The 17,571-nt window shown below is 37.8% G+C and overlaps 1 protein-coding gene across 3 annotated transcripts in view; it reads right to left on the reverse strand.

Moving 5' to 3' along the window:
- RGS20 (regulator of G protein signaling 20) overlaps positions 1–11,941 on the reverse strand; it is an 81,535-nt gene extending 69,594 nt beyond the window's left edge. For 2 of the 3 annotated variants that reach the window (XM_072734720.1, XM_026011439.2), the window contains exon 1: positions 11,616–11,896. In XM_072734720.1, the coding sequence (XP_072590821.1) occupies positions 11,616–11,780 (165 nt within the window). In that variant the 5' untranslated portion in view covers positions 11,781–11,896. Of the gene's footprint in view, positions 1–11,615 lie in introns of all 3 variants that reach the window. The other variant, XM_026011430.2, reaches the window with a different exon arrangement.
- Between the last annotated feature and the right edge of the window lie 5,630 nt (positions 11,942–17,571).

Raw genomic sequence — 17,571 nt, forward strand, 5'->3', positions numbered from 1 at the left:
GATTTGATCTCTACTTTTACTCACTTTTCTTTCTCCCTATTACCTTGTATTCAAAGCTCCAATTATATTGTTTTCTCAGTTCCTAAAATTCCCTTGTACATGTTCATTCCTGGTTCTTTGTATAAATTTCCCTTCTGCTGAATCATTACCCATTCCTAATCTGCTCTTCCTCTTCTCACCCAGGGGAGTCTCTTATTGACCTTCAAGTCTCAGTTTAGGTGCCGGTTCCTCCAGGAAGCTCTCTCAGGTTAGGTTAGCTGCTCGCATATTTTCTCTTGTCACAACATTTCCTGCTCTGAATTGTGATAGTTTGTGAGAGTCAGGACTTTGCCCTTATATGAGACCTGTGTCTCAAAAAACCAAAAGCAGTACTGAGACATAATTCGTGTTCAATCAGTATTTGTTAAATGAACGAACTTAGATATGACATGATCTGGAGTTGATAATTGTTGAAGCTGGGTAATATGTACATAGGGTTCTATTATGCTATTATTTACTATGCTATTTTTCTGCTTTTAAGTATATTTTGACATTTGTTTAATAAAATAATTTTTAAAAGAGATTTTATTTATCTATTTGAGAGAGAGCGCATGAACGGGGTAGGGAGGAGGCACAGAGGGAGAAGCAGCTCCTTGCTGAGCAGGGAGCCCAACTCAGGGCTCTATCTCAGGACCTCGGGATCATGACCTGAGCTGAAGGCAGACAGTTAACCAACTGAGCCACCCAGGTGCCCCTTAATAAAAAGATTTTTTAAAAGATATGATTTTTAACTTCTTTGTTTTATTTTTATTTTTTTTTTATTTTTAACTTCTAAACAACATATCTCAATTCTTCTTAAATTGCAATCAATAGACCAGAGACAGCAGAGTAGAAGCTGCCACAATTCCATGTGCAAGCCTTCAGGGCATGAGGTTTATTAAAATGGCTGTTCGGAGAAGGTATGATGCAAAGGGGGACATGGACAGGTCTCACTCGAGGAGCCTGCCCTCCATTTGTCCCCATGGTCCCACGCCGGATCCACCAATTTCACACTGGTGGAGTACAAAAATCAATAAGCAAGATGGCAAGAACAAGGGAAGACATTGTTCCGTCCAAAGTGGAAATTTGTGAGCGGGCTCAGGAAGGCTGCATGGGCTTTGTAGCTTTTCCAGTGGTTTCTAATAAACCAGGCTTTGTGTGAGCCTCACTCAGGCTGCACAGGGCCCTGTCCTAAGGCTTTCTCTCTCCTCTGGCCTGGCTGCCCGGAGAACTTGTTAGCTCTCACTCATTTCTTTGGAGTTGGACTCCACTGAATTGGATTGCTTTGCTTTGCATTTTAAAAGAGGTATTTTTCTTGAGGAAGCTGGAAGCTGGCACTGACCTGAAATTACATGTTTTGAGACCAGTCAGGATCCATAACTATCACTAATTTCCTTCATGGCACTTAAGACCTTTGGCTGAGAAAAGATTCTAACAATGCCCTTGGCTTAAAGAGGTCGAGAAAACTCAGTATTTCACCCCTGTGGTGGGAACAATGTCGGATAATAATACGTACTAATCAATTGGCAAATCAGTATTGATTGGGTTCTTAGCAGGTGCCCAGTATGTGGGAGGCTTCCACATAGAAGGGAATAATTCCCACAGATGGGAATAATTAGATGAACTGTTGTGGGGGAAGCATGGGTTCCCCAGGAGAGCAGTGTAGGACCAATAGGAAGCCTGGACCCGTGGGTGCAGACTGTTTTTTAAAAGTCAAAGCATCTGATTAAAAAAATATAGAATTATTCACGAGAGATATTATTGTCTTGATTTTATAGATGATAAAACCAGACAAAGAGAATTAAACCCTACTTGGACCTGAATTAAAAAATCAGTTCTTGCCAGTACAAAGACATTGATTTCATGTCATCACACTGCCTGGTTTGTACCTGCGTACACCATAAAAATGCACATGACTGAACTTCTTCAGCTAGGATAAAGGATGTCTTTAAGTAAGTAGTCAGGCTTATTAGTTAAAACTGAACCTCATTTTACTAGTTTGAGATCCTGCAATGCTGTCATGTCCACCAGATGTCAGTGTATGCTGTTCTTTCACTCCCTTGGGTCTTGCTTTTAGGAAATATCAAGACCCAAGAGCCCACCTTGCTCTTGGGCTCCTCAAAATGGTTTTTGCACCTGGGCATGTGGTGAAGGGCTGTGTGCTACGAGGGTACAGCTGAGTGCTGAGTCTTGACTCAGAAGGAATTTGGAAATCTCATGAGCTCTCTGCTGCCCCGATTTTCTAAAATCCAAAGGAATTCATTTCTTCTCCCTCTTTTGTGATTTCGTGTATCTAAAAACCAGCTCATTTCTGATGGATGAGCCAAGCAGAGTTATAACCTGGTCTGTGGCTAAGACTGCACAGAAAAAAAAGGAGGTTTTGAAAGTGCAGGGAGGATGCCAGGAATGTCTCAGCTTCTCTGTAATCAGCCGCAGAAGCCAGTGCCAGATCCGGCTGGGATTTGGACCAGGCTGGAGTGTGGCTTCTGAGGAGGGGCCAGAAATAGCCTCAAAGGGGGTTTCTCTTCTGCTCAGCTTCTTTATGCCTCAAATTACACTATTTCAAGTTCATCCTTTAGATCTAATATTACCATTCCGCGTAGATTTCGTGAGTAGGAACAGTCTATTAATTCATTTACATCTAAGTGCAAATGAATTTGAATTTTATGTTTTTTCTAATGGGAGAAACCAGGCAAGAATGAGACACTGAGGTGCCTCGGGGATGCCTGGGGAAAGAGGCTAAGGTGAGGGGTAGGGGAAAGAGCGAGGGTGACAAACTTCTCTGATCTCCCAGGCTGGCTCAGGCTAATGGACGTGGTGCCTGGGAGACCTTCTCTGCTCTGTCCCTCATATCCTTACTGATCTTAATGACCCCAGCAAGTTGTTAAAAATAGTCAGTTTGACGGTATTTTTAAAGAGAAGAAAAAAGGAAGCAATAGTAGTGGGATTTTATTTGCTAATCAAATGCTTATTTTTCAAACCAGCAGGATTTTTTCTGTAACAAAAGTGTCTATATAAGTAAGTGACTGTTCTCCTTGGATGATGTTGATGGTAGTAGTAAAGCTCTCTCCTCAAATGAAAACTTCAAAAAACATGCCCTCCAGAACACTCTGAACAAATGGTCACAGATGAAAGTCTTAAATAAATGGAGTTAGTCTAACCTGTAGAAGCAGAGAGAGCAGATTTATTACAGAATGGAGAAATGTGGTGTGAAATTGGTAATATCAAACGCTTTGATCATTTCTTTCTAGTAATGTTTTATTCATTCCATTTGGTCATTTCTGCTCAACTTTCTTACACAACCTTGAACAACCTTTAATGATAGCTTATATGTAAAAATATTTATGTAACAGTGTGTCTGGGTTACTAGATGACCCGCACTGATTTGAGGGAGCACAGAGGGTCATACAAAAAGCTCACAGTCTACCGTGTCTGGTGGAGGCAGGGGTTTGTCTGGTGACTAGATTTCAGTTGCTGTGGGGCCCACCCACAGATCTTTGCTAAATAGGGGATAAATGGGGGAGATGTGTGGATTTATCTCTGAAATATGACTATAAGGCTTGTGAGTGATAGATACAAAAATGCCAGACCTAAAACATCTAAATTAGCACTATCTCTTTCCAGTGTCACTTTGGGAGGCCATATACTGGTTCAAAGTTGTAGTCACTCCAAATGTGCTGGTGAGCTCCTCTAGGATTGTCTCTCAGGGCCAGGACTGATTGATTGATCCAGGGGTAGATACCAGACCCATACTGGGCCAGATTCTCTCTCCTGGGAATTGGAAATGAGACCATGGAGATGCAATGATGGGAGTCTGCTTTTTGGTGCTGAGCTGTCTTTCTAGCACCTTCCACAGACTTCCAGGCTCAGGTTCCTGAGCTGCCAGGCTCCCGGCTTCCTGCTTTTCCTTTTATCTTCTGGTTGGTCATACATAGTTTGAAAAGGCAGTTACCCAGATGTGTTGAGACTATGCTTATGATATTTTAATCTTACTTCAAATAAAAGTCCTTGGAATGCTCTATCACTTGAAAATGAATACTTACAATTTTTAGTGCTGAGAATTCAAAATTTTGTAAGTACAATATATTCTTAGGGAAAAACATACTTGGTTACATCATTGATATCAAATTAAATCATAGTCTGCAATTTGGACTTCATTCTTGAATATTTGAAATATATTCCAATAGTCACTGCAGGGTTTAAACTAAATATTATCTGTCAGCATATGTGCTTCATTTTAAAATTTCTTTTTTCAGTCATTTTAAATGCAGTAACTATGAAACCATTCTATGGAAGTTTCTAAAATAAATTCCCACCCCACATAACACAAGTTTAACCTGAATTGCTTTTACCTAAGGAATGGAAATACATGGTTCATACAGAAGCTGTAGCAACAAGTTTACTACCAAAGGTTCCCAGTAAAGTTCATCTACAGCTTTACCTTGCAACAAGGCAAAACTTTAATGTAAATTTCCTAAGGTATTTGCAGTGGTTTTATTGTTTTGTGAAGGCTGGCTTGATTCTTTTTTTTTTTTTTAAGTTTATTTATTTATTTATATTGCAGTAATCTCTACACCCAATCTGGGGCTTGAACCCACAACCCTGAGAGATCAAGAGTCACATGCTCTTTTGACTGAGCCAGCCAGGTGCCCCAAGGCTGGCTTGATTTTGACAGGAAAGCCAACATGATTTTATGAGATCTTTTGAATAGAGGAAATGAGACAAGGTATATTTTTTCCTAAATATTAATTTAAAATCTGAGCATTTGGGATGTCTGGGTGGCTCAGCGGTTGATTGTCTTGCCTGTGGCTCAGGTCCTGATCCCGGGGTTCTGGGATGGAGTCCCACATTGGGCTCCACAGGGAGCCTGCTTCTCCCTCTGCCTGTGTCTCTGCCTCTCTGTGTGTCTCTCATGAATAAATAAATAAAATCTTGAAAAAAAAATAAAATAAAATCTGAGCATTCTAAGATTTGTGAAAAAAAAAGCCCAAGCTATATAATGAAGCCAACTCGGACTTTAACGATATGTTTTTAATTCTTCCAGACAAGATCTTTTGCCATTTTTGTTTATTTCTCATTTTTACTTATTTATTATTATTAGTTTTAAGGATCTTTTGCCATTTTTAAAGATTTTTCTGGAAGTTCAAGATGAATTGTGCTATCCAGTGAATGTCTGAATGTCTGAAGTATGTGCTAATAACTCCCATTGTGATATAAATAGGTATATGGAAAATTGTATTTATATGTCTATTTGCTGTTTAATTTCAAAGGGTAAAATTGAATCCCCAGTCTTTGAGATTGAAAAAAAAATTTATTACGTTAACTTTCAAATAAAAAAATACCCAGGGCAAATATACTCATGAATTTTCATATCCATCACTCAGTATCAACATATTGCCAATTCTGCTTCATTTCACACCCCCCCCCTTTCTCCCCACTTCTCCTGTTATTTTAAAGGAAGTCAGAGGTCATATGTAATTTCTTCTGAAGACATTCCTGTTTGCCTCTTTGGGACTTAAAAGAAAAAAAAAAAAAAGGAAAGCATAAAAACCACAGTCTCTTCTGACTTCCTTTTACCAGACATGAGGGGTAGAACCCATTGTTTCTCCTCTTCTCCCTTCCTTTCTTTGTGTCTGTGAATTTAATCTGGAGCTGTAAGCTTCTTCCCTCATTCATTTCTCCTTTCTTTTTGTAATATAACCAGACTTTTAAAGAATAATCACATTTTGCAGTCACTTTTTTACATCTAATATCTCCATCCAAGCAACTCTTTCAATAATTACCATCGATCCTTCCTAACTGTGACTTCCACATTTTTCATTGCTTTGAAACATATTTTCATGTGACTTACACAGGAAGTGTGGCTGTGTCATAATCTGTATACTTGAATATCTTAAAATGTCTTTCTCTTGAGTGAGGGCATGAGTGACACTTGCTTATGAATAATTCTTGGGACATAAAGTTATTTTCTTCAAAGCTCTTGCTATATATCAATTGTTTTCAGTTATTTAGTGCTTCAGAGAATTATAAGGTGAAGGACCTTCTTGTTTCCTTATATGTAATCTTATTTTTTTTCTGGATATTTACTGAAATGTTTTAATTTTTGAAATTTGAACATTCTATGAGGATATTTCTAGGCTTAGTTCTATTTTCATTAAGTTTGCTTGTAATAGAATATGTCTTCTTAGATTATTGTTTGAAATCTTTATTACATCAGGAATATAAAATTATATTTAAAGAAAACTTGATTATTGCTGAGTAATGTACTCAGATCCCACTTTATATCTATTTCCTTTATCTGTCCCTAAAATGAATTTTTCAAGATATGACCTCCTTATACTATGCCTTCATAATTTTAATTTCTTTATCTTTTTCCCCTGTGTTGTGACTGACTTTCTCAAATATATTATTCTATTTTGATATTTCTTATTTTGATTATTTTAATTTTTGTGGCATCTGGTCTGCTGTTAAAATCTTTCTCCCTCCCTCCCCTTTTAAATCAATGACTGAATGTCTTAACTCCATTAACTTTTCTTTTTTTTGGTAACATTTCACTAATTTCCAAAATGCAACACCTGCTTGAATATTACAATGAATATAACACAGATATATATTATTAAAATACTTCTGTTTTCTACAGGAGTATGCCATGGTAGCACAGTCAACACCAACCTACAGCCAAAGCCATCAGTAGTGGCAGAAAGCACGCTGGCTAAGTAGGCAGGCTCTCCCGGCAGTGATGTAGACATGGGGCTGCAGTGACACTTGGTATAAATAATTCTTGGGACATCGAGTTTTTTCTTCATAGCTCTCTTGTCATAAATCAATTGTCTTCAGTTATTTAGTGCTTCAGAGAATTATAAGGTGAGAAGAGAAGCACTATGTGGGTTTTACACTAAGTGGTAATGTACCGCCCTTGTAGGATTCCATGGCCATGCCACAGTATCCTGAAAGTTAAGAAGTATTATGCTAAGTGCAATAAGTCAGTCAGAGAAAGACAGATGCCATATGATTTCACTCATATGTGAAACTTAAGAAACAAAAGAAATGAACAACAACAACAACAACAACAATAATAAAGATAGCTATACTCCTTTGCCTCATCTAGAACATCCTACAGGAGTTACTGGAGGATTGCCAATTAACATTTGCATGCTAACTATGGAAGATATAATCACAACAGGCTTCCAAATGAAACTTTTTCTGAAAAGGTTTATGTGAACATCTCAAATGTTAAACTAATTACTACCGAATTCTTTTCAGAGGGCCTTCAAAAAAAAAAAAAAAAAAAAGAACCAATTTTATCCTTCTTACTGGGCTTACTCTTTCACAAATGGAGGCAGGACAAACTGATTTTGTCTTCTGAATACATTAATGTTAAAGTATTGGATATCAGAAGCATAATTCCTTTTTACGAAGACTTTTTTTCTTCTTTTCTGTATCTTTTTCATCACACAAAGCTCCATTGTCTTTGTAGCTACCTTTTGGGGCCCTGACATTTGTTTTTCTCCTTTTAGTGTATAACGTCTCAAAACAAGTGCTTTGATCAGCTGCTCAAGGGATTACACGTCTGGAACAGGAGGGCACTTAGAAGCCTGTGTTCTTAGAGATGCATTGATGTTGGAATGGTATGAAAAATAATTTTGTGGAGGGGTCTGGCTGGCTCAGTCCGTAGAGAATGCGACTCTTGATCTCTGGGTTAAAAAAAAAAAAAGATTTTATGGAAACAACTTTCTTGTCTAAGCTCTGACCATGTTTGTTACTGAAGAAGAATGCATTGACACATATACATATAAATCTATGTCAATAGATGGATTTGACTTCTTGCCACTGTGGCTTTAATGCTTTCTCTCTTTCTCATGTCTATCACTTAGGAAGAATGGTTGGCCTAGAGGGTCCCCTGCCCCCTACCTGCATTCCATGCCCTGAATTAAAGGAAGCAAAAATCCTGATGCAGAAAAAAAAATTCTGCTGGAGATAGGTGTGTGATTATGTGGATGGGGGTATTAATTTATTTTGTAGTAAATTAGTGGTCCATGTTGGTGTACTTTGGGCTGAATGCACAAAACACTATTAACACTTAAGCTACAAAACACTATTAAGAAGTCTGGCATCATGGGGATCCCTGGGTGGTGCAGCGGTTTGGCGCCTGCCTTTGGCCCAGGGCACGATCCTGGAGACCCGGGATCGAATCCCACGTCGGGCTCCCGGTGCATGGAGCCTGCTTCTCCCTCTGCCTGTGTCTCTGCCTCTCTCTCTCTCTCTGTGACTATCATAAATAAAAAAAAAAAAAAAAAAAAAAAAAAAAAAAGTCTGGCATCAAGCCTATGAAATTATAGCCTACTTTCTAAATCGCTATCAGAAGCTATTGAATTAGTAATAAAATCAGTGCCCCAAAACCCTAGGTTCAAATCACCACTCAGATGACTTCACACACATAACCAACAGTATTTCAAAACTTGTTTTCCCATCTCTAAAACGGGTCTAATGACACTAGTGCTACTGACCCAATCCAAGTGGTTAAGGATCCAAATGAAAAGAACTGGAAGAACCACAGCAATAAATGTAGGCAACACTGTGTTGGTACATCAGTGTAACTGTCTTTGTTTTCTTTTAATTTTTATTTTGAAATAATTATAGATTCATAGTAAGTTCCAAGAGAGAATGGGCAGAGTGGTTCCAGGCACCTTTTGCTCAGTTTCCCTCATGGAAACTGCATGACTATTATCCATTATCAAAACCAGGAAACTGACATTGGTACAATCCACAGCATTTATTTCAATTTCACAAGTTTACTCATTGCCAGCACTAGGTTTTGTCACTTTATTATTTTTTTTTAGTAGACTCGACTCTGGGCTCAACTCACAATCCTGAGATAAAGCAAGACCTGAGCTGAGATCAAGAGTCAGATGCTTAACCAACTGAGCCACCCAGGCACCCCTCACTGCTTTTCATTTTAGCCATTCTGATAGGTGTGTAGTGATATTTTATTGTGTTTTTAGTTTGTGTTTTCCTAATGACTATGATGTTGACTATCTTTTCATATGTTTGTTTGCCATTTGTATATGCTCTTTGATGGAATGCCTGTTCAATTTCTTTGCCCATATTCTAGTTGGATTGTTTGCTATTTTATTTTTGAGCTTTGTGAAGTCTTTATATATTCTAAATGTGAGGGCTTTGTCAGTTATGGGGTTTGAAAATATTCTCTCAAAGTCTGTAGTTTGTCTTTTTATCCTCTTAACAGGTTTTGGCAGAGCAAATGCTTATTTTTTTATATTCTGAGATTCAACTTTTTAATTTTTCCTTTATGGACTATACTTTTGATGCCCAAGAACTCTGATTAGCCTTAATCACAATGATTAACAAATTTTCCCCCTAAAAGTTTTATAGTTTTACTTACAGTTGTACATTTTATAAGTCCATGATGCATTTTGAATTAATTTCTGTATAATGTATGAGGCTTAGGTTGAAGATTTTTGAAGGTTTTATCACTGGCCTCTAGACATCTAAACACATTCCATCCCATGCTCTCCCTGTCTACTTTTCCATATTTCTTTTTTTTTAAAGATTTTATTTATTTATTCATGAGAGACACAGAGAGAGAGAGAGAGGCAGAGACACAGGCAGAGGGAGAAGCAGGTTCCATGCAGGGAGCCTGACGTGGGACTCGATCCTGGGTCTCCAGGATCATGCCCTGGGCTGAAGGCAGCCCTAAATCACTGAGCCACCCGGGCTGCCCACTTTTCCATATTTCTAAGACATTATTTCACATCTACTTTAAATTTCATCTCTTTAACTCTTTCATTAGGCAATTTTCAGTTGTCTTACTCTATATTGGTCATATGCCATCCCTAACATTTTACTGCCTTACTGATCAAAAGAATGTAGTTACATAGATATCCTCTACTGTTGACATGAGTCATGGTGATAATACGATAACTTAATAAATGTTGATATGTTTGTCTGTTTTCCAATGTATTGTAAGTCTGCCAAGGAGAAGGAGCATATCTTTTTCTTTCTCAAAACCTAACCCAGGTTTTACACATAGTAAGGATGCAATGCTATTTGTAGAATTAAAATGGATTGAGTTCTATCATCCTTATATATGCTAGAAGAGGGACATGTTCACCTATATGTGTATCTATGTTCAGATGCAACATTTTTTGAGGAGGCAAAACTGAGTGGGAAGGCCAGTAGCATCTCAACTGGATCACTCCTGACTACTCATACCTGCTGCTGTACTGGCTGGAACCTGTTTATCTGGGTGAATGAGGTCAGTATCACAGGTAGGATTGTCCAGTACTGGAAGTGTATTTGATTCCAGGATGCTGTGGGAAGATGTACTGCTGATTCATAAATACTTTTCCAATTTATCTGCCTATGATTCTGTTTAAAGAGTACCCCTCAATACAGTTAGAACTTTGAAATTATATGTGTGCACACACATAAAATATACCTAAGTTGTTGTTGCGGTTTCCGCAGAGTAACCTCCAAATTCTACCTTTCAGAAATCTCTTTTGCATAGGTTCCCTACATTTAGGTTTAGATGCCCATTAACTAAGGACTTCCAGCCAGTATATCTATTTCATTTTAGCTTCCTAAAAACCTAGTGCTCAGGTGATAATAGGAGCTGTGAATATCACATATTATTTGTTCACATCTGTCTGAAAGGTCAAAAGTGAAGGTCAGTACATTTCTACATTTTTCTTCTTCCTGTGCCAATTGGTTAAAATAAGATATCCAATAATAAATCATGATTATTGTCAGGATATGAGCCATGGCACAAGGACGGAGCAGTTTTTTGGTGTTAAAGTATTTGGATAGGTTTGCTGTAGTATGATTGCAGCATTTAATTCTGAGCTCTGATTATTTGTAGGCAGTAACATAGGCCCATCCCCCTTTCTCTGAATAACCTTTTAAGAGATGGTTCTATTCATAGTTAAGAGGATTTACAGACTTAAACTGCAAAGATACACACAACACTGAGCAGGCAAATTGTCACTCTTTGGGGAAATAATGTTACCTATTGATAGAAATTCATGCTTAAAAAATTCACCATAGAAAACTAAATATCTATGTGATAGATATTCAGGAAATTATCCTGAATTCAGGAAATTCAGGAAAAATATCCCTTAGCTTCTTAATGTTCTTATGTTCCTGTATTATTTTATCAATTTTTTCTTGAGCAATTTTTGTAGAAAGCAGTCTATAGTTTTTCTTTCAATACTGTACGAGAAATAAAGTTTATTTCAGAGAAAAATATCCAAGCTACAATAGCCACAAAATATCAACAGTCATAAAAATCTATGGCTAGATTTCCTTTTTTAAAAAACATTACCCCTCCTGAAACAAACAAACAAACAATAAATAAGCATTTGTCTTCGTAAAGGGAAGCTGTTTAGGTTGGAGAAAACTGGACAGATCTGGTAATTATTATCAAAGTTCTAGTTTTTCTCTTGGGGTTAGCTTGAAAACATTTTGATAAACTATTAGTAAGATAGAGCAATAGTATGAAAGCTTGCTTATGGTTTTATATTCTTTCCAGATAAAAATTTTCCTTGTCAAGAAAGGATCAGGGGTTGTGGAGATTGTCTTACCTTGATATCATGCACAACGTTGGTGCTACCTTCACTTTCCATGGTTTGGTGAATGTTTGCTTTATATCCCTCTGCCCTACGCAGGGGCAGAAATTGCTTCCACACAGATGGCCTGGAGAAATGTTCCTGGAGGCACACTTGGTTGTCTTGGGGAAGACTGGGCATGTTTTTACAATAAAGTTCTAAATGAGTCCTGCAGCCTGATTTTAACAGCACTAGCCCAGGATCCAGTCTACTTCTCTTCGCCTGGTGGATGCTGTGCCATCTCTCAGCCAGCTGGGGATCTCCCTGCTTCACTATCTGAAGCAACAGGATTATCTGTTTTGGGGATCAGCAGTTTATCCACTAGTGTTCTATTCCAGGTAGAGCTTCTGGTGTTGAATGTCTAGATATGTTATGACTGCCCTCTGCAGGCAGCAATGTGTTCCTAATTCAAATTTAATTCCTAAATCAAAATGGAAAGAAATGGTGTAAGTGATATATTGCTTAGGATATAATGATAAAGGGAATAGATTGTTTTGCGAAATTCTGCATTAGTTGTGTGCGATAGGGACTAGTATTGGATCAACTTGGACCACGCAATTGAGAGGCAGATGGTCTGCCTAATCTATGTAGTTTTCTTAAAAGGTCATTTTAGCAGCAGTTAGCTTTGCGGTTAGAAATATTTGCTAAACTCACACCCAAACTTAAGCCCAAGGATTATTATACCTAAATTGATATCATGTAGGATTAAAATGATTTTTCTTACGAAGTAACTTGTCATCTAGTGATTAAACCAAAAGTTGGCTTCGAATATCGTGCTTCACATTTGTAAAGTGCCCTATAAATAAAGATTATTACACAGAGTGCAAAGAGTAGAACATAATATCTTTCTCTCAAGGAATATCTAATGTTCAAGAAACCATTGCTGGGTCTGGTGCACAGGGGTAAAGACCCCAGATGTATATTACTTGGGTTATGAACTGGAGAAATTTCCTTTTGTAAAATGACCCCGGGCCTCCAGAATTGGTATGCAAAACAAACACAGTCACAGTCCCTATCAACATTTCAGCTTCTTTTTTTTCCGTTTCTTTCAGCTTCCTTTTCTTTTTATTCTTTTTTTGTGTGTGTGAGAAATTGATAGATTGATTGTAAAATTCATATGGAACTGTAAGGGACCCAGAATATCCAAAACAATCTCATAAAAAGGAGAACAAAGTTGGAGGATCTCATAAAAAGGAGAACAAAGTTGGAGGATTCACATTTCTCAATTTTAAAACTTATTATAAGGGGATGCTTGGGTGGCTCAGTGGTTGAGCGTCTGCCTTTGGCTTAGGTTGTGATTCCAGGGTTCCAGGATCGAGTCCCGCATCAGGTTCTCCACAGGGAGCCTGCTTCTCCCTCTGTGTCTCTGCCTCTCTCTCATGAATAAATAAAAATAATTAATTATAAAGCCACAGTAATTAATAGTGTGGTACTCGCATAAAAATAGACCTATAGACCAACAGAATAGAGAGTCCATAAATAGATCCATACATTTATGGTCAATTGATTTTTGACAAGGTGCCAAAATAACTCAACAGAGGAAAGAATTGTCTTTTCAACAAATAGTGTTGGAACAACTGGATAACTACAGGCAGACAGATTAAGTTGAACTTCTACCTCACATCACAGAAAAAATGAACTCAAAATGAATCATAGACTTACAGGTAAGAGCTGAAACTATGAAACTGCTACAAGAAAATGTAGGGGTAAATCTTTGTGACCTTGGATTAAGCAAAGCCTTCTTACATACAATACCAAAAGCACAAAGGACAAAAGAAAAAACAGGTAAACTGGACTTCAGCAAAATGAAAAACTTTGATTTTCAAAGAACCTCAGAAAGAAAGTGAAAAGATAACCTACAAAATAGAAAATATTGCAAATCATATATACACAATAAAGGAATTGTATCCAGAATATGTAAAGAGTTCTTACAACTGAAAACAAAACAAAACAAAATAAAATTTAACTGAAAATGGGTGATGTGTCTCGATAAATATTTCTCCAAAGAAAATACATAAATGGCCAATAAGCCCATGAAAAGATGCTCGACATCATTAGCCATTAGGCAAAAGCAAGTCAAAATCACAATGATTTTACACTCAATAGGTTGGCAAAAAAAACAGACAATGATAAATGTTAGTATGTGGAGAAACCAGGACTCTCAGACGTTACCCGTGGAAATGTAAAATGTTGTTGCAACCATTTTGGAAAACAGTTTGGCAGTTCCTCAAAATGTTCAACATAGATACCATAATATCCAGCAATTTTGTTTTCCATTCAGGTTACTAACTAGTAAAATATAAGTCTGGTCCCGTTGGTGTGTATCTTTGCCAGTACTTGCACAGAACTTGCTTAAGAATGAAATAAGCTCACTGAGAACCAGAATAGACAGACCGATTCCTAACATCATTTGAGCAATTCACTGTCCCTGAAGAGCTAATCTTAGACTCTTCATTTATATGGTTTAATAACTTCCTTAGGAATAAAAAATGTTATTTTGAGAATATTATTACTATTTGCTTAAGTTAGCTCGATCTGTTTCCTTTCACCTGCAGCATAGATGAAGAGCTTATTGGGGTGCTCAACACATAATAAACTCTTGCTACATGTTTGCTGTTATTATTATTACCTTGGCTGCCGTGACTGTATTAGTTATTTATTGTTGCATAACAAGTATTCTACAACTTAGCGGTTTAAGATAACATTTATTATCTGACTGTAACAGGAGCTGGCTGCAGATCCTCTGGCTCAAAAACCACTGCTGAGTCAAGGTGCCAGCTGGAGCTGTAGTCATCTCAAGGCTCAACTGGGGAAGGAGTCACTTCTAGGCTCACTCACATAGCTGTTGCCAGGATTTAGTTCCTCAAATGCAAGTGGACTAAGGGCCCCGTTCCTTACTGGTTGGTGACTAGAGTCTGCCCTCAGTTCCTGCCATATCAGGCTCTCCGTGGGGCAGTTTACCACCTGGCAGCTTGCTTCATCTGTGTGAACAAGTGAGAACGACCCAACAGAATGCAAGTAAGATGAAAGTCATGGTCTTTTGTAACCTCAGCTCAGAAGTGACAGTCCTTTTCCCTTTGCTGTATTCTGTTCCTTAGAAGAAACTCAGTAGGTCTAGCACATACTCAAGGAGAGAGGATCAGAGAAAGGCAGGAGTCACTGGGAGGCGGGATTACTAAGAGCCACTTTAGAAGCTGCTACCACAGTGACCATATTTTTAAATTGTGGGAGATTGTCATTATGGGGCCAGTGGACAAGCATAATAGACTTGATGTGGAAAATCTTAAAGCTTGGTTGCCACAGGAATTTAGGGCACTGGTATCACAAATAAGTGAAATCCTTTGTTAGTGATATTAGATCTACTTTGGCAGTACCAATGCAGAGGCTGTTAGGATAGTTGGTTAGAGGACTTTGTAAAGATGTCATGTGTCCATACCCAGGGTTACTGTCAGGTCAAAGTAAGTCAGCTTCTTACAAATGTCTACTGTATGAAAGATATTGGAAAAACCATTCTTCCATTAAATTAATATTTTATTCACTGAGCAGCAAAACCTTCTCAAAGTCCCCACCCAACTGAAGGTAGGCTGGTAGCATAATGTTTACTAGGGGCAATAAGTATGTCATGTGAAATCATCTTTTAGAATAAGATTTCTGTTGGCTGGATCTCCTTTATCTCCATGGGCAAATGTAAGTTTAATCCACATTTGGAAGGAAAAGATTGGAAATGATGATGTTCATAACATTTTCTGTTTTAGGCTGAAGAAATTCCTTTGAAATTATGTATTTTTTTCTACTTCTGATCACTTTTTTTTTTTGCAACTTCTGATCACTTCTAGGTGGTATATTCTCTCAAACACATAATATGATCCTACTCTAGTGAAAAAAAGTTAAACATATGGGATATTGATTTAAAGAACACATTAATTATTAGTATTATTTTTCTTCTGTTGATGTAGTTTTATCTTATTTCTCTTGTGTTATTTTTAAAAAAGATTTTATCTATTTGGGAGGGAGAGATCAAGCAGGGGGTAGAAGCAGAGGCAGAGAGAGAAGCAAACTCCCTGCTGAGCAGGGAGACCAATGCCAGGGAGCCCAACTCAGGGCTTGATCCCAGGATCCGGGATCATGATCTAAGCCGAAGGGAGATGCTTAACTTACAGAGCCACCCAGGTGCTCCTCCCTTGAGTCATTTTTTTTGGTAGAGATTTTATTTATTTATTCATGAGGCAAACAGAGAGAGAGAGGCAGAGACAGACATAGGCAGAGGGAGAAGTAAGGCTCCCCGTAGGAAGCCCAATGCAGGACATGATCCCAGGACCCAGGGATCACGCCTGAGCCGAAGGCAGATGCTCAACCACTGAGCCATCCAGGCGTCCCCCTTGTGTCATTTCTAAATAGCAAATCTGGAGCCCACCTAACCCTAATTACCTCCTGAAGGCCCCATTTTCAAATACCATCACAATGGGGGGGGGGTTAGGGCTTCAACACCTGGATTTTGAGGGAAACACAAACATTCATTTCATAACATTGAAAGATAAACTGAGGATTATTAACATTTTTCAAGAGTTTATTTGAGTTAATATCAATTTGAACCAGGCAGCACCAAAGCGAAAGTGCTTGACAGGAGCTTGTGAAAAGGCTTGTAAAGAACAGATGTGGAAGCAGACCAAGGAAGTTATTTGATGGCCTACAGCTTAGTAGGTTGACTAATTTGGGAAAGTCTAGGTGGCTGTGACTGTCTAGTGTCATTGTCTACAGTACAAGTGCATTTACAAGAATTGACTCTGGGTCACACAGTCTACCAAGGCATTAGAGGCAGCTCAGTCTAATGGCCCCCAGGTTAATTACTTTAACAATTCCCCCTTTTGGTTATTTTCTCATATATGATGGATTGGCCAAAAAATTGGTATTAGTGCCACCCTTGGTCACTATCAGGGTTAAGTTGTTTCACTGTGAAACTTATAGGTTATTGATGTCAGTTTGTGGAAGGTTTTTGTTATTCATCTCCTTGTTCATCTTGTTTCTCTTTCTCCCAGCTCAGATAAGACCATCTGATGTCCTGCTGAGGGCTACAAGCATGTTTTTAAGACTCTTGAGAGACAACTTTTAAGTAGATAGAACATAAAACGTAATTATTATTGAAAAGTCCATTTATAAACTTTTACTTATATCTATTCAGTGCACTTGTTCCTAACAATTATTTTTATTTTTATTTTATTTTATTATTATTTTTTTATTTATTTATTCATGATAGTCACAGAGAGAGAGAGAGAGGCAGAGACACAGGCGGAGGGAGAAGCAGGCTCCATGCACCGGGAGCCCGATGTGGGATTCGATCCCGGGTCTCCAGGATCGCGCCCTGGGCCAAAGGCAGGCGCCAAACCGCTGCGCCACCCAGGGATCCCCCTAACAATTATTTTTAGATTACTCCTGAAAAATTCACAAGATTTCAAATAGCTAGTGATCATCTCAAGTTATTTTGATTGCTGAAATATTTTGTGACAGCCATAATATCAGCTTATTTGACTAGTAAACCTAGGTAGAATTGAAGTTGTATGTCTGCATTATATTTAACGTTGATAACTCTGAAAGCATGAGTGTTTTAATTAAACCAACCAAACTTAGACTAGCTTTTATATATCAGAGATTATCAAAGATCATGTGAACTTGAACTACATTTGGGTTAGTTTCGATATTTCTGAGAGAATACTTAATTTATGTAAATATTTTTCTTTAAGCCAATTAAATAGAGTTCTTTTACAAATTTTGTTAAAATTTAACATTAAAATTACCATCTAAATAGAAAAATTGCACATTTATATATAACACATGTATAGACACAAATAAATATACAGAAGACACTTTTTAAATTGTAGCCATGAGGCAAGTATAATACAAAACTTGCTAGTTTCTAAAAGAACTGTTGGATCGG

The sequence above is a fragment of the Vulpes vulpes genome, chromosome 13 (assembly GCF_048418805.1).
Source record: "Vulpes vulpes isolate BD-2025 chromosome 13, VulVul3, whole genome shotgun sequence".
NCBI lineage: Eukaryota > Metazoa > Chordata > Mammalia > Carnivora > Canidae > Vulpes > Vulpes vulpes.